The sequence below is a fragment of the Cupressus sempervirens genome, chromosome 10, assembly GCF_028749045.1.
Source record: "Cupressus sempervirens isolate cs-2001-9-10 chromosome 10, ASM2874904v1, whole genome shotgun sequence".
Classification (NCBI taxonomy): Eukaryota; Viridiplantae; Streptophyta; class Pinopsida; order Cupressales; family Cupressaceae; genus Cupressus; species Cupressus sempervirens.
Window position 1 is genome coordinate 512185190 of NC_143127.1, and position 26095 is coordinate 512211284.

The following is a 26095-nucleotide window of genomic DNA, read 5'->3' on the forward strand; positions in this document are numbered from 1 at the left end:
AGTTATGCAATATACTAAACAAATCAAGTAGATGTGACATAAGAGTGCTGATTGATCATGCTCTTTTGATTCACCCAATATAGAAATAAGTAGGAGTTATGCTTTGTATTTATTTAAGCTGCATTCTTTCTGATGCAGGTAATGGTCATAGATTACAAACTCACATATCCTAGTGGCACTGCAACGGCTTTGCTGATAAATAGTTTCCACACTCCTCAAGGTGCTGAGACAGCAAGGTAACCTGTTAGTGTCATAAGTTATATTTTTTGTAAAAGATGCACTGTTGCATATGTTTGCATGAAGCATCTATCACTAAATAAATCATCAATAATTTTTCTGATTGAATGCACATAGTCTGGACCTTATGTCATGTATGGGACTGTTCAATGCACTAAAAATGGGTAAAACTGAAGATAATCTATCGCTTTGATTTATCATGGAAGGAATTGTTCTCTTCACTCCATCTTGTTAGGTACCTAAGGTTGTGATATTTATTAATATTATAATATATATAGGTTGATTGAGATGTTGACATTTGGCACACATCCCTTAGTTATATTGGGAAATGTTAAAATAAAACTATTAGTCTCAAATGTTTGGAGAAGCTGCAGTTGTAGGTAAATGAGTGTTATATATTATGGTGCTTAGGCAAGAGGACGATATATGAATACTATTGCACGTGTTTAGATCTCATATTGGAGATATAATTGAAGTGACATCTTTCATAAGGAGCATTATTTTTTGTTGCCCTAAGTGTTGCATCTCTAGTTGTAATGTCCTTGGAATAAGTGCAGATATGGCTGAGTAGGATTACGGATTAATCAAGCTGCAACTTGTATCCCAAACACTGAATATCTACTCCAGAGAACTTCAGAAAAAAATACGGAACTGTAGAAATCTAATGGAGTGGAGGGTAGCAACAAACCTAGCTGATGTCAAAACTTTGAACATAGGAACTAGCAGCGGCATAGTGAACATGAATACAAGCAGACCATTACAGAGGACTAAATAAGTTGTTCAATACAAACTGTTAATAATGACTGCATTAAATATCCTGATGGAAGTTACTGTTGCCAAACTATTTTAAATGCTAATGCTGTGAATAAATAATACAACTGCAAAGAAATAATACAAATGACTGATTAGTAAGCTAATAACCAGCTGTATATTGGCTGGCAACTGCTTCTAATAAAGGGTGTATTCCGAATTGCAATCAACCCAGTAAATGACAACATCATAATGTCAGATCAACACCCAAAGGCTGTGGCAGGTTTAGTATAAACCCATTTTCATAGTGCAGGTCAACAAGATGGCATTTTGTCTCCTCTTATACTCCACAGGGCCATGACAGACTAAAGCAGGGTTTAATCAACTAAACACAGGAATTTTGAGTTAAATTTCTTTCAGTATTTTGCTCCTTACTAAAAGCGAAAGTTGATAAAAGAAACTGCAAATTCTTATGTTCTGCAAATGGGGGCAACAAACTTTATTGATATTCTTTATGCAAAGTCCATATATGATGTCTCTTTAAATCTGCAAACTATATTATGTAGTAACCTAATTATTAGGAAAGAGAAGTTTTGTGGGCTGCATCTGATTGAGAATGACTCCCGTAAAATAGTCAAAGGAAGAAATACCAAAATGAATTAATAAAGTAATTCCCTCATTCATACTTGGCTGTTAAGAAATTATTAATAACAATTGTTTTATAATAATGTTCTGATAACATAATGCTGATGTGAGTTTTGTTCCACTACAATATACATAGTCAAACACTCAATGTTTTGAGGTGAAACACTAAATACTCAATCCTCTGTTGAATAAGGGCACCTCTCATCCTAGGCTTGCAAAGTAAGATCATGAAATGACTTTAAGATTCCTTCTATCGTGGATAATCGCTTAGTGAAATAATGTGATTTGTTGTTATTCACTTAAGGGATTTACACTTTGTTCATTCAATTGATATCAACTGACTTCTATAGATTTGACTTTACTGTTACCTATTTTTCACCTACAAGCTCAATCAGGTAGAGCCCTTGCTTGCTAAGAAGTGATTTACAAATCTAAAAGTCCATGTTATATGCCTTATAATAATTACTTTGATCCATTCATGCATACAAAGATTACATTTTATGAAGAAAATAAAAACAAACATAGAACTGACTGATACATCATTTGAGTCTTTTCTGAAAATATAAAATCTTATTCATCAAAGTATTTATTACTACTTCACACAAGCTGTGAATCTAGCTAAAGAAAATAAATAAAGGCTTGATTTAGCAACATGAATACGTATGTGGAGATAAAGGAAAGGCATGGAGGTTCATAAGGGCCAGTCATTGCCTGAGTGACTGGCTGTGATGCTGGTTGTTGTGCTGTTGATGATCCCGCTATCCCACATTTCCGCTATCCTGTGCTCCCGTACTAGATCCTCAAAAATGAAAACAAAAGTGGAGTTAGATCCAATGGATCTAAGCATGACCTACCTGTCTCACCATCATACTCCACATGTGCATCCATATTCCCAAATCCCCAAATCCCGTTTTATTTTCTAACTATCCTGTGCTCCTGTACCAGGTCCTGGATATGAAAACAAAAGTGGAGTCAGATCCAATGGATCTAAGCAATGACCAACCTGTCTCACCATTATACTCCACACATGCATCCGTATTTGCCGAAATCCCCAAACCCTGTTTTATTTTCTAACTAGTTTGTTTCCTGTGCAGCAACTTGGACTATTATTGACACGTGGACGTGAATTATGGCTCCCACAAGGGTTTGAGCCCAGCGTACCAATAATAGACGAGCCTGTCATTAAATGAGGAACAATATTAAAGGGACATGCAACTCTATCGCACAAAACCTTTTATTGTACATGATGTGAATTATGAAGAAACAAGTTAACCGGCTATTTAAGGGATAACATTTTATGTTGAAACGTTAAAGATTGGTTGAGACATCAAGTAAGGGTTTTAGAAATAGGTATCGGTGACTAAATGTAGAGGGTTTCAAGGTGGATTTCAGCAAGGGCGGATATGGAGCGGCGGTAATATAATCAACATTCATGTTATGAAAAGAATCAGAAAATTCAATGCAATGATAACTTTCAACTTTTACGATCGTAATGGATACAAGTAACAACGCGCAAATGAGGAGGACTAGAGCTAATGCAAGGAAAGTTCTATAATCACTTAAAGAAGACACCTGTGGACAGATGAGTAAGTATGAAACACTTTCAGAAGGAGCAGCAGTGATATGACAAAGGAAAGGTGACAAAACCAAAGGGTAACAAACATGGTCATCACAGAGTGAATGCAATAGGAGCAGTATTATCACTACAAAGATTTATGCATCTCTAAGCAATCTATTCATGAAAGATCCCTGATGGATGCCCTTGCTGATTTGCTGTAGTTTTTAAATTAATAAACTCTATTTTCCTGTGATTTCATTGATGGTCTTTGAGAATAGACAGAAGTTGCAGAAGGTTTTGTTTTTGTTTTGTGTTTTTTTTATAGTTTTCACAATAGTAATGAATAATAAACAATAAACATGAGAGGAGATTGAAAATAAATAAGAGCATAGAGCCAAATTAGAATTGATATAAATCGTACCAGGCAGATTTCTGATTTATAAAGCCAAATAATAAATCCAATGCAGTTCCAAGGAGCTTACATCTAACAATGATGCCAAACTGCTGCAAATGGCGGCCCTAAGACTGCAAGGAATCACGTCCCAGCTGAAAGAATCAATCTGCAACGCTGAAACCATAAATTTGCAACCTGAATCCACAATAAAGAATGGCGTACTCTATCCCTGATAGCAACGCACACTGTTTGAAGAATCCAATGCCAATAACTGCTGAGGGCTACGTCCCAGCCAATCCAGAACCTGGGGTTTGCATCCCAGATGAAGAATTGCTCTCTCAAAGCCAATTCACAAAAACAAGTTTGTCAATATGCAAAAGATAATAAGAAATTAGGTCTCCATCTCCATATATCCCCTTCCAACTGTAAATTGAACCCTAAAGGGAAATTACACTTTGCCCTTTAAATAAAATATAATAAAATAACATTTTGCCAATTAAAGTCGTCCACGCTATAGGAAAAACATTACTTTATTAAAATTCCATAGCTAAAGGCACCAAAAAGTCTATAGATATTAAAAATCATGTATAATAATTCGAGACCTTTCCGATGAGCTATAACACATAGGTGTACCTGATCAATTGAAGCCAAAATCCCCTTATTACTCCAAAATGGTTATATTATTAACCTTATTTTAATTTATTTAATCGCCAACTTAGGAAATATTTAAATATATTAAAATATTTCCCAAATGGTAAACATGAATCTGACCTTGTCACCTATCTGTGACTGATGCCGGACAAGATGTGTCAACTGGTAGTCCATCCCTAAAATCTAGGGATGCTCCTAAAAAGTAGGAGACAGCCCTAATCAACCAAAATTGAGTCCCAATGACTCCCCTGCTGTGTGCACCTCTGAGAGAACTGTCACTGAACTGGGAGTTCCTCTTAAAAAATAAGAGATGCACTCTAAGTCTCCAAAACGTTCGTCGAGGTCTCCAAATGCCTCCTAGACCACTCCTAGTCAATCCCTACAAATTAAGAATCCCTCCTAAATTGTAGGAAACTGTTGTCTACTGCTCCAAACTACTTGGGAAGCTCATGCATGACTCTCAAAGTCCCTGGGTTGGTTCCCTCTACGCTTTGCTGGCCTATGGGAACCAGATAATAGACCAATCCTGCTAGAAATGTTGTCACTAAGGAAGGGCAGAAATTGGGGACATGACAATTCATCAAATCTCCAAAAGATTTTCAGAAGTGGAAATGTAGCATTAGGCCTCTAAATGTTATTAATAGCCTACAACTTAAAGTAAAAATGCATCTTGAGAACACATTAACAATGATGAGTATGTACTCAACATAATGCAAGTATAAAATAAAATAGTACAACTACAGAGCACACATTTTGAACCTACCAGTATATTGATGTGCAAAGTGTAATTCACAATCAAAAGAAATTAGAGAGTTAGGACATTTGGTGTCTGTTGTTCAAAATCTGTAAGGAAAAGCTTTCTTTCAAACTTTCAGAAGCGAAGGAAAGAACAACATGGTACATATCTTTTAACAAATGACAGTTTCAGCTAATATTCAAATGATTTAACAGAAGGGGAAATATTTTTATTTGATAAAGAAGTTAAACAATAGATTGCATTTGAGTGTTCATAAATATCTTTGTAATAGAGCGTGAAAGAAAGAATAATATATTCTTTAAGTACATGAAAGATAGAAGCAAATACAACTAATGTTTAGATGTATCTAATTCATACCAATAAAGTGAATTAAATCTATCGGTATGGTTATGAAACAAATTTGTGTATGCACATGCACTTACATTCCTTAGATCAAACATAAAGCTACAACAAGGAGCAAAAATCACAGAGTGGGATCATCAACATGGAAAGAAAATAAAACATGTCAGAGAAGAAGTGACAATAATATATTGCTAAGGTAAAAACAAGAAATGGAAATGTTACACAAAGATCAAACTGATGACAAAAAAAGAAAATCTGTAGAGGAAAATGATCTAGGGTTTTTAACCGAATGATCTGGAGATGCTGTTGCAAGTAATGCAACATGAGCTCAAATCAAGCAGCAGACAAGCTAAGGCAAGGAGTTCGCATTTTCTTTTGCCAATTGAGTTCTAATCACAGGCTGCAACCTTAGTCTTAACCAGACAGGTAAATTATTGAAAGAAATTGCACATTTAACTAAACCTAGGTCGGGGTTTTTGATAAAAGATCATCTACAAGAGGCCTGTCAAAAATTCAGTTGGGTCATACAAAAAGAATCACAATGGAATTTGTTTCACTCAAAAAAGAAGTCCACAAGTTTTCCTTGTAAATCTGCAAGAGAGGGCTCCAGCCTGTAGAATATGAAGGGTTCTCATCATGAACTAGTCTGGAATGAGCACAAATGCTCTCTTCAGCGAAGTGTGAAAACTACAGGTACATGACCATGTAGAATCATCTGAAATGATAAAGACTGTGACCTAGTATGCAAAAACAACAAGGTCTGGTAAGAATTTTGGAGAGAAATTTTTAATATGTGAGACCCAGGTCAGGTATCTTTTTCGATGGTCCTTTTCAAAGCCTCTGTCAATAGGTTCAACCAGAAAGATATGAAATAAGCTTAGAGTAATGCCATTTTTGAATTGTGGTTTTGCTAACCTAGACTTACAACTTTGAAATGATGGCTCTCAACAAGCCAAGGTCAGTAGCATAAAAGATTAGAAATCACAGACATCGGCCCCCAATAATAAAGTCAATGGAAACTGTTAAAAGTAAAATGCTTCATGATACAAGAGAATTATCAACCTTTTGCAAGTTGTTCTTTCATATCAGCATCTTCAAGAAGAAAAGGAGAAACAAGGGTTCAGATAACTCATTCAACAAATTTCTTTTTAAGCAAAACGAATAGATGAATTACCCAAAATAGCAACAGAGAAGGAGAAAACTGAAGTTCTTGTTCACCCACTGACTGTCGTGAAAAAAATGACAACTAATATCAAGCATTTGTAGCTGTTTGAGTTCATAAGCGACCATAAGTGCATCATTTTCATTTGTTCTTGAATCCCATGCCGGTGGGGGTTTTCACCCTCTCAAACTGAGAGCTGTCCAGAAGTTTTAAGAAAAACTGAATAGCATCTAAGGTTGTGAAAGAAATATATACCCCTTTAGGTTATTGTTTAAAGCTCTTTCAAATCCGCTTGATTTTTAGTGGGATTTTTATTCCAATTTTCATGTATATGTTGTGGGTTGTGTCTTAAGTGTTATTGTTTTAACACTCAGTTCATCCTAGTTCAATTTTTGTATTTGCATGGTTATAATGTATAATGTAAAATAAAATATTTTAATTGTATTACTATAGGCCGTTAAATAGTTATATTATTTAAAAGTGCAAATACCCCTGACATGATGACTTTAAGGTCAAAGTGTGACATGTCTTTAGGGAAGAAGAAGATAAACTTTTATTTATGTTTTGACCAGGCTTATAGAACAATTGCAGACATTTGGAATGTATTTATGGGTTGGAGAGAATATAGTTGGGAGTCGTTTTTGACTTTTCCAGAGCAGTTCGAGGGTATTCATGATCATTTAGAGTGTTTTTAGGGTCAGTTATGACTTTCTTGAGCTTTGAGTGTGAATGAGCTTAATGGTTGGAGTTACTAGGTCCTATTTTGGAGGCTGTATTTCCAGATTTGACCTTGGGTGGTTGAAAGTTGTACTTAGCGAGTTTTACTCACTTTTTTCCTTACTTCTGATTAGTGGATTTTGAGACTTAGTGACTTTTGGATCCTTTGTCTTATTTCTTATATTTTGTAACTCAGTTCTTAACAGAACTTGAATACATTCCAGCTCTTGTTCTTTTTGCAGAGTTTTGTATAGCCTACTTTTTATTACAATTCAATATACATTATGTGATTGATAAAGTGAGTGTGAAGTGTTTGAGTAAACCTTTCTTCATGGCTTTTGTCTCATAGTTCTATATCTTTCTGTAAGTGATTATTGGTGCAAGTTGTTAATTGTGTTGGTCAAATATGCAAGTACCTTTTGTGAAAGCCTATGTTTTCCTTCTCGGTGATTGTGTCTTTTAAGTGGCTGATGGAATATTTATTCATGGATGGTTTTAACAGCTATTTATTTTTCTCTGCATATGAGCTAAAGATCATTTACAAGTATTCATTTCCGTCTAAATTGGTATCATTTAGTTAGTACAGTTTTAAACAATAAGTTTTAGTTACCAGTTTCTTTCTCTATTTTCTTGAGAATTCAGTAGTTATCCGGAGATCCACTCCTACTTTTAAGTTACCCACAACATAGGAGTGGTTCCATGTCACCTTGAATTATCGAGTTTTCAATTTGATACGGGTGTAATTTAAAATGATAACATTTACAATGTATGACGAAAATATGGGTTTTAATATCCAACTCCTGAAATTTCAACTTGAACTTTAAACTTAACTTCTACTTCTACTCCTAACTACGAATGGAAGGAAGCGTAGATGAACTTGGACTTTACTAAGTGCAATCTTGTCTGCAACTCCACCCACCTACTGTAAGCTTCTTGGGGTATACTCAAAGGTTTTCAAATCAATATCCCCTCTTCAATTCAATTACTGGATGAAAACTAAAGATTCAATATCAATTGAAGTCAAGTACTTTCACTAGCTAACCACACACGATACACTTCCAATTAGCAAGAGGCTAGTGGCCTAGTTTAAGTTGAGTTAATCAAGTAAACCTCCACAATTTCTTTCATTCAACAAAACTAGTTCAAAACAACATGTAATGAAATCTACTCCAAGTGAGGTACCGAAGAAACTATGCAACACAGCAAAGCAACATTAAGTAATCCACCATAAAAACCAATAGTGAATCATCAATCACTTGGATAGCATTATGGCAAAGATTTCAACAAGTCTATCCCTTAGCTAACCTACTTCTATTCCTAGCTGTCGATTCAATATCAAGGGCCAAGATTAATCCCTACAAACCCTACATAGAGTTTCCACCCTATGAACTAATTACATGAAGGCAGCATGTTGCGGGCCAATAAGAAAATTACAAAGCTTTGGAGAGCCAATAAGAAAATTGTACACTTATCATGATGTGTTTGTAACATGTGGAACTGGAATTTCTTGATTGGCAGAAGACAACTAGGTGCCACCTCATCATCCTCATCTTTTAGACTTGATCAATCTTTGGTGACGAGAAAATATCTCTCGATACTCAACATTAGCAAGCCCTCAATAGTGATGGCATATTCCTTTATGGTTAAACCCAAAGCTTGCAACCCCATTTGCAAAACCTTCACCAAGTGTTGTGCCTTATGAACCATTCATTAGAAAGCCCCTTAAGCTCATCAATTGATAAGTAGGAGATAATTTCCACAGCAAGTCAAATTGTGATGTTGCTATCAGGATTTAACTGTGTGATAGCAATGCCACAATCTGACTTGCTATGGAAATTATCTCCTAATTATCATAATTAATCCTGCAAGTCAGCTCGCGTTAAGAAACAAAACACAAAAAATGCATCCAAAATGTTGACACTTAGCATCAACAGGAACATTTGGCACATGAAGGATCACTCGACACACATTGTGGAACTCAACACACTGCAAAGTGAGATGAGATAACATGCTAACCCGAGTGTTAACATGACATGGGATAACTTTAACTCAGCTTAAATTGCAAAATTATTGGCACTCGGCAATTGTTGCAACTCGGCAATGACTGTAACTCGGCAACAACTGGTAGAATGAACACAAATGAGCAGGATAACACGTCAACCTACGATGCTCCTGCATTAGACTCCCTAGGTAAATAGAAAAGTGTGTCCCACAGTTTGATGCCCAAAGAAAGATCACCAACCATCTTCATCTTCACCAAAGGCTTCCACTCCAATAGGGATAAGAAAAACAATCTGCACATCATCCACATCTGGATCATTCTGTCAAACACCAAAATCTCAACCATCCAATCAGCATGCTCACCCCTAGGAACAAGTTGAATGCAAGGTTTCATTAGCAAATTCTTTTCCATAATCAACAACTAGTGAATCCATACCAATAGCAACAAACTCCATATCAGCACCGATATGTAGATCTCGATCAACACATGCCAAACAACACCAACAATCTCATTGCTCACAACAAGATGTTTTTCAACATACAACTCATCACCAACAATAACTAGATCATCCACAACCAAGTGCTCTACAATCTCCAGGTCAAACTCAACCAACTCATCATGAAACCAATCTCCATCCCAACATCAACAAGGTTAGGAATATCCTCAGCAACAACCTCAAGTTGCTTTGCAGGTTCTGTATCAGACTCTACAAATTGATCAACAAAACTAACCTCTTTCACCACAACCTTGCTATGCCATCTCTCACGAACAAGTCTCTTAATTGGCCAGACAACTCTCTTTCAGATCGATAGACTCCAACTCCACAAACATCCACAAAATGCCTTCCTTACCCCGTCCTTAACTTGATCAGCCAAGCTAGCTTCAAATTGAGTAGACATCTCAGAAAACCTCCTCTCCACCACATCACGGAGATTCGCAATCATCTTAGGGTCCAATCCTCTTGGAGCCATCTCCCAAGATCTTCGTAAACCCTCTGCAACAAATCCTTCCCACGCTCCTTGTGATAAAAGCAAATTGTTTGCAAGTTAGATCTGATGAAGGTCCGCTCTGATACCACTTGATGAAGGGGCAACCACCCTACCAACTCATAACCAAGAATGCAACAATATGAAGACAAAGAGAGATAAAATGTTTCCCAAGAAATTTTATTAAACTTGAAAATCTTTAGCAATTACAATAACCTTTCTGCAAGATCTCTCAAGATCCAATCCAAGCCAAAGCTAGTCCAGATCCACACTCTGGTAGAAACCTCCAAGATGTCAACTTGTGCTCGCAAGCCACCAAGCAACCTCCTTGTTTCTAAACCGCAGTCATTAGCTCTTCTCCAACTTTATCCAAGATCCAAGTGTAAACTGCCTCACATTCGGCACTTTGTCTACACACTCACAAATCCATCACAATCCTGTTGTAAACTGCCTCACATTCGGCACTCTGTCCACGGACTCAAGAAAACTCACTCTTCACTTCCTCCTTCTCTTTCACACCTTGAAGCCTTCACACCTTCCAGATTTCACACCTTGAAGCTTTTTCCTTCCAAAGCTTTCACCTTTCCAAGCTTCACCTTCCATAGCTTCTACTTCCCAAGCTACTCCTTCTCGAGCTTCTCCTTCTCGAGCTTGATTAGAAATGCTCATATGCCTTGCTTAAATAGACACTTACCACCCCATGCATGACTTATCCACAACCTTCTAGAATTCCTCCACAACCTTCTACAACTTCCATAACCTTCTACAATATTCATAACTTTCTAGAATTCTACCCACACCTCGATAGATGGAATGACAACCATTTATTTTTTATTTTTTTCTATTATGCCACCTATGCACCTCGAAAATAGAAATCCCCTTTTCCTTTCTTTTCTCCTTCTTTCCCCTTTTTATTTTTTTAATTATTTCTCCTCTAATTTTCGTCACTTTTTCTCTCCAATATTTTTTTTTTTCAATTTTTTTTTTTTTTTTCAATAAATTTCCCATGCAAGATGCTCCTGCATTAGACTCCCCCGGTAGATAGAAAAGTGTGTCCCATACTTTGACACCAAAAAAGAAAGGTCTACCACCATCTTCATCTTCACCAAAGGTTTCCACCTCAACGGGGACAAGAAAACCACCATACAAATCTTCCACATCTGCATTACTCTATCAAACACTAGAATCTCAACCATCCAATCAGTATGCTCACTCTCAGGAACAAACTGAACATAATGTTGCATTAGCAAACTCCCATTCACATCAACAACTAGTGCGTCCATACCAGCAATAACAAACTTCACATCAGCAGGCACATGTAGATCTCCATCAACACATGCCAAACACTCAACACTAGCAACCTCATTGCTCACAACAAGATGCTCTGCAATACATAACTCACCTCCAACAATCGGATCATTCACGACCGAGTGCTCCACAATATCCATGTCAGACTCAACCAACTGACCATGAAAACCAACCTCCATCCCAATAAGGTTAGGAATATCTTCAGCAACAACCTCTATTTGCTTTACAAGTTCTACATCAGGCTCCACAAACTGATCAACAAGACCATCCTCTTCTACCTTGACCTTCTTAGCTTGATCAGCCAATCTAGCATCCAACCGAGAAATCATCTTAGAAAAATTCCTCTCCACTATATCATGGATTTTCGCAATCATCTTAGGGTCCAATCCTTTTGGAGCCATCTCGCAAGATCTTCGTAAGCCCTCTGCAACAAATCCTTCCCACGCTCCTTGTGACAACCAAATTGTTTGCAAGTCAGATTGCAACCTGCCACCTCGCACGAACAATCAGGAACCACATCACAAGTCTAGGACAACGGATTTGCAATCCACCAGCTCTCCACAATCATGCCTCAACAAGTTCAGTCTTCCATCTCCGCATCAATCGTTCAATCTGCATGTCCTCCCAAGGTCCTAGTGCAAACTGCCTTAGCTTCGGCGATCTATTTACACGCTTAGGAACTTCCACTCTAATAAACTTCACCCAACCAAGGTCCTAGTACAAACTGCCTCACACTTCGGCGATCTGCTTGTACACTCAGGAACTCTTGCTCTGATACCACTGATGAAGGTCCGCTCTGATACCATTTGATGAAGGGGCAACCACCCTACCAACTCATAATCAAGAATGTAACAATATGAAGACAAAGAGAGATAAAATGCTTCCCAAGAAATTTTATTAAACTTGAAAATCCTTAGCAATTACAATAACCTTTCTGCAAGATCTTTCAAGATCCAATCCAAGCCCAAGCTAGTCCAGATCCACACTCTGGTAGAAACCTCCAAGATGTCAACTTGCGCTCACAAGCCACCAAGCAACCTCCTTGTTTCTAAACCGCAGTCACTAGCTCTTCTCCAACTTTATCCAAGATCCAAGTGTAAATTGCCTCACATTCGGCGCTCTGTCTACACACTCACAACTCCATCACAATCCTGCTGTAAACTGCCTCACATTCGGTGCTCTGTCCACAGACTCAAGAAAACTCACTCTTCACTTCCTCCTTCTCTTTCACACCTTGAAGCTTTTTCCTTCCAAAGCTTTCACCTTTCCAAGCTTCACCTTCCATAGCTTCTACTTCCCAAGCTATTCTTTCTCGAGCTTCTCCTTCTCGAGCTTCTACTCCTCGAGCTTGATTAGAAATGCTCATATGCCTTGCTTAAATTGGCACTTACCACCCCATGCATGACTTATCCACAACCTTCTAGAATTCCTCTACAACCTTCTACAACTTCCATAACCTTCTACAATATTCATAACTTTCTAGAATTCTGCCCACACCTCGATAAATGGAATGACAACCATTTATTTTTTATTTTTTTCTATTATGCCACCTATGCACCTCGAAAATAGAAATCCCCTTTTCCTTTCTTTTCTCCTTTTTTCCCTTTTTTATTTTTTTAATTATTTCTCCTCTAATTTTCGTCACTTTCTCTCTCCACAATTTTTTTTTTCCAAATTTTTTTTTTCAATAATTTTCCCATGCAAGATGCTCCTGCATCAAGATCGCAACCTAACAGCTCGCATGAATAATCAGGAACCAAATCACAAGTCTAGGAACATGGATTTGCGATACACAAACTCTCTATGATCATGCCTCAACAAGATCAGTCTTCCATCCTCGCATTCATTGATCCATCTGCAAGCCCTCAGCAATTGCAAGTCAAAATCACGATCTGCCACCTTACAACCAACAGATCTAGGACTCCAGAAAGAAAAAATCCACCACAGATCAAGATCTTCTTAGTTCTACTTATCCAACCCAAGTCCTGGTGCAAATTGCCTCAGCTTCGGTGATGAAACAACCTTCGCTTTGATACCACTGACATAGTGCAAGGTAGGAGAATCCCCAAAGGAGATGTCCTAGCCACCAGCAAATAACCACACAACGGAAACACAACAACAAAGCAAGAGAAATGCAAGATCTGATAACAAAACACATCTCTTTATATATAATAACTATTTACATGCAATATACTCGGCTGTAAAGCCTTCTGGGTTACGGCCAAATACAGTAGCAATTACAATAACAGTTCTGCAAGATCCCTCAAGATCCAACTTCAAACCCTATCCCAGCTATCCCAGATCTATAACACAACAACAATCTAGTAGAAACCTCCAAGATCTCAACTTATCACCAAGCAACCTCCTTGTTTTTAAACCACAACCACTAGCTCTTATTCAAACTTGCAACTCCACCATAATCCTGCTGTAAACAGCCTCACATTTGGCGCTTTGTCCACAGACTTAGGAAAACTTGCCTTCAACTGCTCCCAAAAATTGCTCCGCCCAAATCACTGCCTAACGCTAAGCTTAAACACCCTATTTATACTTGCCAAAATGGCTTACAGAACATTACAAAGTAGAAAGGTCGATCCAACAATGGTTTGGACACATCCCAAGACAAGATTTTATCATAAATGTTGCAATTAGAATTAATCCTGCAAGTTGGCTCGCGTTAAGAAACAAAACACAAAAAATGCATCTAAAATGCTGACACTCGACATCAACAGGAACACTCAGCACACACTATGGAACTCGGCACACACTGCAGAGTGAGATGGGATAACACGCTAACCCGAGTGTTAACATGACGTGCAATAGCTTCAACTCGGCTTAAACTGCAAAATTACTAGCACTCGGCAATTGCTGCAATTTGGCAATGACTGTAACTCGGAAACAACTGTAGAATGAACACAAATGAGCAGGATAACATGTCAACCCAGAATGCTCTTGCATCAATACAAAAACCACCAACTAGAAGTTTCATCAAAAGGTGACTCTTAGAGAATCCCAAACGTCTATCCTTAAGAAACTGATGTAGGAACTACTATATGAAAAAAAATTGTATCCATAAATGAATTGACAACCATCAAGAAGGAACCATTGACTTCCATAAATCATCAATCATAATGAGTACAATGTTCTAGTTGAGTCATACGGTAACCATATTTAAATTACAACAAAGATAATGCGGAGAATGACCGGTGAGGGAAGTGGACTGTGTTTACTATATAGGTAAAATAAATGAACGCATAGAGACAATGGAACAGAATAGCAGAATTATATTCGCATATGCCAGACATACATTATGCTTGATACAATCAATGATAGAAGATCGAAGATGATTTACAATGATCCCAGACGGGATATAAATACTATCCGCCAAACCTTCCCGAAGCAGTCCGTCGGCCACAAACATTTTGTCCGCTACAAACTATTTACCCGTCGGCTACAAAATACAAAACACCGACGACAATCATTTCATCGGCTACAGAAACATTGCCGGGACCATCCAGTCGGCTGACACCATCCCCCCCAAAAAGAAAAGTCATCTCCTAACGACTAATAAAATATCTGAAACAAATTAACAAACAAAATACATTAACAGACTAATTACAACAAGATAAATTTGCTTCTGACACATCATTGTCACCTTCGTCCCGTGCCTGTAGCCTCTACTAACACAACACTGCCTCCTTAATGAAGCTGACCTTGATAGCCACCTGTGTTGCTTACTCTGTTTTCAACTCCTCGGTACCCTGAGCCAAGTGTTGCTGCACTGCCTCCAATTGGATGATCAGCTCCTCCCGAGCTCTCTACGCATCCACCAAGACAGCCTCCCGGCCAACACCTACTCCTAGTGCCTCTGGTACACAGCCAGTCCATGCTTGCAGCAACTTCAACTCTTCTCAACTGGTTAGACTCCCATGATTGATATCCGCAACGACTGAGGGTCCAGGGGGCAACGCCCCCGGCAGGATCGAGGGGCAGCGCCCCTGCGGAGTCTTGGGGCAGCGTCCCAAGTGTGCTCCCTGTCACAGTACAGGGCGGGGTCGAGGGGCAACGCCCCTCGTCGCCAAGACCAAATTAGCACTCCGAAGCCCACACAAAACTGCATGGAACACATTGTTTTTTGCCATTTTCTGTCGATTCTACACTCTCTCTAGCAACCACTGATGTCTCCCCTTCCCTTTGGCATCATCTGCTACTCATTCTGAACAACTTGAATTTGTCGTAGTTTTTTTTTTTTTGGTAAGAAAACCCCTCACACTCATCTTCTACACAAACTCGAATAATCTCTCCTCCGCAAATGAGAAACAAAACTCCAACAATCTTTCGCTGAAACGTCTCCTCTAACAATGAGAAACAATACACAAACAAGCCTTTCCGTTGAAATTTCTCTGCAGTCTGAGGCCGTTGATTTGCACGCCTCCAACCCTCCTCTTCCCATGAGCTAAGCAGAGTTTATGGGGGAAAATCCTGCTCAGAATGCCTGTGGCTGTACCCTTCTTTTGCTTTTCCATGGCGAGGATGTCGACGTCGACGACAATTGCCTCTTTGCGGCTTACTAGAAGGCAATCTGGATGAATGCCAACGTTACTGCCACAGACCTGCGCCGAAAGATAGTGGCGTGCTTATTTCATACCTGCAGGTCTGCTACGCCCCAGGGGAAAATCGAGAGAGATGAAGTTTGTGGAAAACACAGAAGCTCATTACTCGAAAAAGTTGTGACATGAACCGCGTATGCCACACCAAAAACTCTGTGTGCACCTCCTGAGAAGTCAGTGTTTAAGGAAGAATCCGCGGGTAAACAACCAAAGAAAACCCCGCAGAGATGCGGAAAGAAAGGATCAGAAGATAATGCGAAGGCAGAGTCGCGGAAAGTACTTCATCCGCGGGTAGGACAGACAGCCGCGGAGGCAAGTAACCCGCGGGAAGCAAGCAGTAGACTTTGCGGAAGACGAGCACCACATGCAGAATGAAACAAGCCCGCGGAAGAGAATTAGAACCACGCGGAGAAGAGCATCACCTACAATATTAGAGCCTCAACCTCAGGAGGGGAGAATGCCACAGGCCGTGGTTTGGCCGGCAGCAGTGGAGGCGGCACCGGATGTGGGCATGGTTCCCGCTGACGAGGAGGTGAATAGTGATGTGGAATGGTCATTGGAGGGCTTTGTCAAGGAGGATTATGGGTCGGACGAGGAGAGGTGCAGAGATTACCTCCGGGCTATGAAGTCTGTGTTGAAGAAAGGGCACGATGTGGCAATCCAGGCTATGACTCGGCGGAAGGAGTGGCATTTGATCCGTGCATACATTCGTGGGGTTTGTCCTCGACGATTTCAGACTTGTTTTGTAGATAGAGGTTGGCCAACATTTGAGACAGCTGAGATGTTGGCAGATTGGGCTACTGAGCCGGAGTTGGGACCCAGTGACACTCCACTGATGAAGCTAGCACATGAGATTGTGGGATTGTACAAGGATGTTTATTATGCTTGTCGCCGTGTGGAGGAGGACAGGGTTGCAGCTGAGAGATCATTGGCAGTTGACAGAGAGGGTAAAGAAAAGTTGGCCGCGGACTTGGCAGACTAGCAGGTAGCATGGGCAGCAGAGCGGGCAGCACTATTGAGGGATATGGCAGCTGTTGTGCAGGATAAAGATGTAGCTATCCGAGATATGGAAGCAACTGTACGGGATAAGGATGCAGCTGAGCACGAGTTACAGTTACCCAGGAGGCAGGCTATGGATGCTGCGCTTCTTCTAAAGGAAGCTGTCGAGGTTAATTCTCAAATTCAGACAGATCTTTGCATCAGGACAGAGTAGGTGTATGAGTTACGTCGCCAACAACACTCTTCTGGGACGCCCCCTTCGCTCTAGTATTTCTTTTGTCGTCTGTAAGTTGTCTCCTAATTTTAGTCGTCAGGAGACGACTTCTCTTTTTTGGGGGGATGGTGTTAGCTGATTGGATGGTCCCGGTGGTGTTTCTGTAGCCGACGGAATGACTGTCATCGGTGTTTTGTATTTTGTAGCCGACGGGTAAATAGTTTGTAGCAGACATAATGGTTGTGGCCGACAAACTCCTTCGGGAAGGTTCGGCAGATAGTATTTATATCTCGTCTGGGATCATTGTAAATCATCTTCTATTACTCATCTTATGAAGCATAATGTATGTCTGGCATATGCGAATATAATTCTGTTGTTCGTGTTCGTGTTCCATTGTCTGTATGTGTTGAATTCTTTACTAGTACGGTAAACAGACTGTCACCACATAAACACAAACGACACTTGAGAATCAAATAATGCCATTGTAGACTGCCTATAGGGTTGAGTAAGCATACATGATGCCACATCATTAGCAGAAACATACACCATAGAATTAAAATCAAGATTCATCTTTGAGCTTTACTTAATGTCGGCAATAACAAGATTGTTGTCTTGAATTTTGACATCACAAAATTGAGGCAATCCTACGGATTTTTCTAATGGATTTGTAGGTGCATCTTCTTTGCTTTAATGCATTAATGAGACATCATGAAAATGATTCATTATCCCTGAGTTGTTGTTTGTGTAGTCTTATTTATGTGTTCTTTTGATAATTTTTTGCCGAGATTATCCCCAATTGTTTGTAGGTAAGAGTTTCCCTTCTTGCACTTCAAACACTCGATTTTTGGTGAAATTACATGTTTTTTCTTTGTGATTGTAAATTCGTTCTCTTGTTTTTTCCTTTGGTGAATAGCCCTTAGAATTTCACTCGACTTGAGCTAACTTAGGTCGAAGTCGGAGTTGTCTAGCTCAAGTTATAAGGAAAAAAGTGGGGATTTTCAGGTCAACTGCAAATTTTTATTAAGAACCCCTTAAAAGTGGTCTTTCTATTGTTACTTGCACGATATAAAGTTATATTTGATATTTAAAATGGATTTGGTGGTCCATTTTAAAACTTCAGCTCATTCTAAGTTGATTTAACCATAATTTTCAATGTTTTATGAAAATAGCATTTTTCTAGGTTATTTTTCATGTTACTTTATCAAAAACTATTGTTAAATATTAAATATAATTACACGAGACCACTTAAGTGCATATATTTCATTTTGCATATATCCACATGCAAATTACTTCATGAAAATCCACTTTCAATAAAATCTAAGTCCCAACATCATTAACATTGTGTTTTTAAAATGCAATTGCATATGTGATTGTATTTAAAGACCATTTTTTATTATTAAATGCACGTGTGTTTTAAATCACCATTTAAAGTGGGTTTTTGAATCTCATTTACATATAAATGTTAAACAAAAAGAGTTCTATATTCTTTTTAATTTAAAATGGTGATTTTGCACTCGAATACATATGTTTTTAATTATAAATACATTTTCCTTTGAAACTTAAGGAAAAAGTGGCATTTTTCAAGCCAGCTACATATGTTTTAGACATCTATAAATACTTAAAAGGAATGCGTTCTGACTTATAAAACCCACCTCAAGCAAAAGTTGCGATTTTAAAGCCAAATGTATATGTTAATAACATATGCCAATGCATCTCAAAAACACGTTATGCTTTTGGTCATAGAGGAAAGAGTCAAAGGTGGCAATTTTCTACCCTATTGCATATGTTTTTAATAATATTTGCATATACCTTCTTAAAACAAGTTTTCCACTAAGTCGCTTTTCCATTTCTTATGGTGGCAATTTTTTGTGGTTTTACGTGTTAAAATAACATGTCTTTGCCTCTTAAAAATGCGTTTTTCCTCTCAAGAGTCTAAGCGGCGATTTGTGAATATATTGCATACATGTTATGGTTTGCTAAATATGCATTTTGTCTTGAAGATGTTTCAATCTCTTTGAGCGGCGATTTTTATAGGAAATGCATGCATTTTGTAACATGAAAAATGCTTCCCAAAAAGGCGTTCTAAATCTGCATTTTCCTTGTTCATAGTTGTGTGATGAATTTTGGAAGGATTGCATGTGTTTTAACATATGTGTTTTGATAAAAAAAGCCCCCTGTCTAGAGCATTTCCTCCATCATTTTCAGCTCATTCTTGTGCGTTTTGGCATTGAATCTCTTCAAGAGGGGGTTAAGTAAATCGAATGCAAGCTTCTTGTTCATCATTTTTACCAGCTATATTCTTTGATTGGTCTGCAACTAATCATTTATCACCTCTAGCTCTTCACATCTTGATAATAGATCACAGAGTGTGATTCAAAATGTTGATGCAAAAATATGGCGCACAATCAAATCCAGAATATGCATCTGTCTAAAAGGAAACTTTTTGGCTTCTTTGAGAAATTCTTCATGTTTTATCCTTGCAACACACACTAGTGTAACCTTGATAGACTTTTCCTATTTATCATACACTTGAATCTTGCATTCTTCATGTGAAAGTGCACTCTTTTGAACTTTTGGGGAAAATTTTGACGTGACTTATACCTCATGAGATTTGCTTTTTGGACATTATCTATTTTCCCTATTGTTTTAAAATCCACTCTCTCCTCAAATGTGTGCCATTGACGATCATGCAACTTTTTTCACATGTTTGAACTCACTTAAGAGGTGGGGTCATAGCAGAATTCAAAGTGACTTGCCAAATAGGCAATGATAAATGTTGCAGCAATACGATAAGCAATTTTCCTCTACATTTGAGAAGGGCAACTCGCTAATGCAATGGAGATTTCCAAGGCTATCATTTTCTTTTAACTTGAAAATACAAATATGTGAGTGAAGGAACTAAAGAAAGTTGAATCACAAAAACACCAATCGTAGATGTACGAATACCTTTCTTAAAGGTGGTCACGATTGACCTCGTTTGGTAATTTTAGTTTGGAGTTTTTCAGAATTTTTCAGATTTGGAGAGTATATATGTTATGGAAGGGCATAAGCTATATATATATATATATATATATATATATATATTTTCAATTATTATCATATTTACATTATGATAACATCTTAATCAATGAAAACTGTAAATCTCTCCACAATGATAAACAATGTATTTATCATGTTTCCATCACAGTTCATGCTTAATAGAAGAGTTATGAAAAAAATAGAAGACAAAATACATAAATTCTTACATTAAAATTTAGAACCTAGTGGCATTGATTTTTTTTTTCTATGGTTTTGGTTTTAACTTTTTGTTTTCTACGAGTCAATTATTTTCTTCAATGACTTTGTACATTTTTAGTCCGAATCACATTCTCTTTTTATTGTTTATGCTCGTTGTTTGTTAGTTTTGAGTTGGACATTTTCCTTTTCACATTTTAAGTGCTTTTTCCATAGGGAATGTTTGTTTTTTAGGGTAGACATAAGAGATGTCTAATCCTCACACCCAATCCTCAACAACACTTCTTGAGACACCTCCAAGACAAGAGACACATCCAGGGGTTTGAAAATGTGTCTCTTGGTGACCTACTAAATTGCTTTTAGCATTTTCCAAGCTTCGTATTGTAGGTTTACTTGAAGTTAGAGATTGTGGATTTGTATTAATTCCTCAATTCTACCTACTAAAGTTTTGTGTCCTTGTGTTTATGCCCATTTTATCCTTATGCATGCTTGCATTGCTGAATCTTTGCTTATGATTGAGCCATGTAAGTGTGTAATTATTCTACAATTTTCTTTTCATTAAAAGCGTAAAAATCTTTTGCCGTAAGTCAAAGTTGATATCATCTTTTTGCTCTAGGTAGATCGAAAACAATACATCTTCACATTTGTTCAATGCGAGTATTATTACAAAATAGTGCATCCTAGCTAAACATAGACTCAACTTATTGGTGAAACATGGAAAGACCTCTCAAAACATGGGCTTTGACGATAGAGGTCAACCTCCGGAGAAGGTTGACTCCCTTGGTACTCACCTAAACTATTAGGTTACTAAGAAAAGGGAAGAGGACTGCTTAAAGGAAACCTAAAACTAATGGGCGATGCACTAAAACCTTGGTGACATGCACTTGCTTAAGCATACACAATCTGATCAAAGAACCGATAAACCATACACAACTCAAAAATAGCATAACTCTATGCAAGCATTTCATAGATATGTTTAGTATTTACGACAATTTCCAGAAGGAAAAAATCCTCTGCTGAAAATGGCATAAATCTGGTAAACACAAACCATGACCTACAAAAAGATGCACTGCTGTATCAAGGCAAAGAGTAATACATAAAAAATAAAGGATAAGATGTTTTGTCATAAGAAAAATTGGTAATTCACAAGGTTGCATGGGTCGGGGGTACTTGCGTACAAGAACGTGTATGAGTATTTTTCAAAATTGGGTGCTTGGGACGTCAATTATTTTTGCAATAATTTAACATTTTATAGAAAATCTGAAATTACAAGTCATGACAATGAGTCTGAAAAACATGAACAATGATAAAGTTTGTAGATGCAATGTATTGTTTTTCAATTTCCGATTTGCAATATGTTAGTTCTAATAATCAAAGAACCAAAAATCAGAATTGGATTGGAATCGGTAAGGCTTACTTGATCGTGAATCGCCTATGAATTGCCAAACTGAAAAAACCCTTGAAATTTAAAGATTTTAACGACTTAAAACTTGTTTCATGCACTCTTAACTGAATATAACTAAAAAACACTATAACATCATCAAATAGAAGTTAACATACATAAACAAGAAACCTAATTGATAAATCCATCACATATGTAAAATGTAAATTGTAGCTTAAGTAAATAGAAATTGCAGGATCATAATGAGTCATGACATAGATATATAGAATTATAAATGTTGTCAAATCATAAATGTGTGTAAGACGAAGATCCATAGGATAAAATCAAAATACATCAAATCATAATGTATGTAAGATGAAGATCCATGATGATGAAACACGTCTATCTGTAAAGTCAAAGTGTAAAAAAATTGAAAAAACAAGGCTCTAGCTCAAGCCTCATCATCATCCTCAAGCTCAGTTGTAGCCTCAGACTCATCCTTTGAATGCCTTCTTCAAAGGCATCTAAGGTAGGTCTTAGAGGACTGATGAGCCATAGCCCCCACATGTGAGATGGTTGAATGAACACCACTAGGTCCTGTGTCTGTGGTGTGAAGATGTGTGTCTGCCAGTGCCTGAGCCTACTCTGCCGTGGCCATAGCTTCAATCTCTCTATCTACTCGGTCAACCCACTTAGGGTCTTCCTTAGTGAAGACTGTTGCATCTGTTGCTTCAGTGAGCCACTCTGACTTTGGATCAATCTCCTCTAGAATGATTGGAGAGAAGTCAGTGGCCAAAATCTATTTGATCCTAAGACGAAGCTTGTAATGAACAAGTACAAGATCATTCAACCTCTGCATAGACAACCTGTTTCGCCTCTTCAAGTGGATATGCTTGAATATGGACCGACTATACTCACATCTAGAAGCGCTACTAGGGTGACTCAAAATAGAGATGGCAATCTTCTAAAGATTTGGGGTTGATTGCCCAAACATTTGCCACCATCTATTTGAAATGAGGGAAAAGAAAAACAATTAGTCTCATTTACAAGCACAACTTTAAGGCTAAATTACAAAATCAAAAACTAAAATGCATAAGTCATAACAATTATGAATTAACTTTAAGAATATATTGTTTTTACCTGACTATAATGATGTGTAAGGCTCTATGGCTATCTTGTTAGAGAAAAGCGACCCCTCATTATTGAATTTGTCTAGCGTAATGGTTCATTATTGAATTTGTCCAGCTCAATGGTTGCTGCTGCGACACCACCATCAGGACTCAACCTTTGCATGACTGTGTATAGGCTGGTAAAAACCTCCTCATTCACCCAAAAGTTAGGAAGGAAACGATATGCTAGATTAAGGTAATAGGCAACTATATGGATGGGCCTAATTCTACCATCTCCTATCAATAATGTTCCAAATGGGGCCATGCTTCTCTGACTCTCCTACATACTGAGCTCTAATGACCTACTTGGACGTATCCATGCCCTCATATATGTAGCCTATAGAAGGCTTCTCTCCATCAGCAGTTCATAGGAGAAATACAAGGGGCTCACTGATCTGCATATAATGTAAAAAACTGTTTGAGTCGAAACTAAATTATAAAGCTAAATCATTAAACAATTAAATAATAAATAACAAATACTAAATGTTAAATTGTGAAAAAATTATCTGGATTATTTCTTGAGTAGGTGCATAAAACCATCCTCATCAAAGAGGATATTCTCCACATCTATCCCCGTTTTGGTTGTAGTTTCCCCACGGTGGTTGTAGCATAGGAAGAAGAAACAAACTCCTCCCCAACAATCATGCGCTTCGATTCTTCTCTTGATGTCATCAAGGACTTAAGTGGTGATGAAATTCGACACAAATCTTGTGATGTCGAACGAGATAACTCCCTATTTCCTGTGTATATCCTCATTGTGCCGAGGACAAATGCATGATTGTATATAAACTTGCATATATTTTTGGCCTTCTCTACACATGATTTGATCCACTCAATCTTATCAATGTCCTCCAACATGAGGTAGAGGCAATGTGTAGCACAAGGAGTCCAAAATATTGTGGGGTGCCGCTCCATTAATAGTTTGGCTATAGCAATTTTAAAATGAATTAGAATTTTACACATGTTAAGAAGCTTAGAATTAGAAAAGTTCAAAATTTGATAAGTTAAACTTAAAGCTTAAAAGTTTGCCTGTAGCAACATAACTTGCTCCATTATCCGTCACCACTTGCACCACATGTTCTTACCCCAACTCTACTATGACTTCATCAATAACCTCACACAAGTATGTGGCATTTTTGACATGAGAGGAAGCATCAATAGATTTGACAAACATGATGGATCCTACAAAATTGAAATAGAGCGGAACACTTAATTATTATGATTCATGGACCATCAACAAATTAGCAATCAACAAATGAACATTTAAATTAGCATGTAGGAAATAGGAAACAAGAAAATTGAGGAGTGTTCTTCCTCTCCTTTCTGTCCAACCATCAGTCATGATGGTGCAATGCTTCATGGTCTATTCCTTTCGGTGGTCAGCTAGCTCAACCTTGATGTCTTCTACCATTTCATCTAAGAGTTAGCCACTCAACTCAGCCTCAATAGGAGCTTTAAAGCCTGAACCACAAATAGTTACGACATCTATCAAGCCTTGCCAATAAGGAGTCTTGACACAAATAGATTATGATTAGAAATTTAGATAACAAATCATTATGTAATATCAAATATGAATCTACGATTACACAAGTAGAATTATTAAATAATTAAAAAAGAGAACAAATAAAAAGAGTTAATTACCTCGCTACAATAAATGAAATGTTGCAAAGTACCAAAACTTTCAAATTTGTTTTCTGGCAGCTTCATGAATCTCCTTGTTCAAACTACCCATCCTCTCAAGCGGGGGTTGTGAGTTAGGAGTAGTGCGTGGCTCAAAGTAACTATCCAATCTGAACTTACGCACTCTAGGTTGAAATATAATAGGCCTAACGTCAGTATAAGTATGACCAACACTAGGACAAAGAATAGGACTAGGACTAGCACTAGCACTAGCACTAGCACTAGGACGAAAAGGAGTCCTAGAAGAACCCTCTCTAACGCAACCTACGAATGCGGATACAGATGCAGGAACGTGGTCTAGCCTACTCTGCCATGGCCACAGCCTCAACCTCTCTATCTACTTGGTCAACCCACTTATGGTCTTCCTCAATGAAGATTGCTGCATCTGTAGCTTCAGTGAGCCACTCTGACTTTGGACCAATTTCCTCTAGAATGATTGGAGAGAAGTTAGTGGCCAAAATCTGTTTGATCCTAAGGCGAAGCTTGTAATGAAGAAGTACAAGATCATTTAACCTCTACATAGACAACATGCTTCGCCTCTTCGAGTGGATATGCTTGAATATGGACAGACTATATTCACATCTAGAAGCGCTACTAGGGTGACTCAAAATAGAGATGGCAATCTTCTAAAGATTTGGGGTTGATTGCCCAAACATTTGCCACCATCTATTTGAAATGAGGGGAAAGAAAAATAATTAGTCTCATTTACAAGCACAACTTTAAGGCTAAATTACAAAATCAAAAATTATAATGCATAAGTCATAACAATTATGAATTAACTTTAAGAATATATTGTTTTTACTTGACTATAATGATGTGTAAGGCTCTATGGCTATCTTGTTAGAGAAAAGCGACCCCTCATTATTGAATTTGTCCAGCTCAATGGTTGCAGCTGCGACACCACCATCAGGACTCAACCTTTGCATGACTATGTATAGGCCGGTAAAAACCTCCTCATTCACGCTAAAGTTAGGAAGGAAATGATATGCTAGATTAAGGTAATAGGCAACTATATGGATGGGCCTAATTCTACCATCTCCTATCAATAATGTCCCATATGGGGCCATGCTTCTCCGACCCTCCTGCATATTGAGCTCTAATGACCTACTTTGCCCTATCCATGCCCTCATATATGTAGCCTATAGAAGGCTTCTCCCTATTAGCAGTTCGTAGGAGCAATACAAGGGGCTCACTGATCTGCATATAATGTAAAAAATTGTTTGAGTCCCAAAACTAAATTATAAAGCTAAATCATTAAACAATTAAATAATAAATAACAAATACTAAATGTTAAATTGTGGA

General features: G+C 37.9%; 1 protein-coding gene across 1 annotated transcript in view; it reads left to right on the forward strand.

Moving 5' to 3' along the window:
• The window catches only part of LOC149534906 (putative metal-nicotianamine transporter YSL6), a 238663-nt gene that overhangs the window by 97357 nt on the left and 115211 nt on the right, over nt 1–26095 (forward strand). The window contains exon 3 of the mRNA XM_089807875.1: nt 139–236. Within this exon, the coding sequence (XP_089664001.1) occupies nt 139–236 (98 nt within the window). The remainder of the gene's footprint in view (nt 1–138; nt 237–26095) is intronic.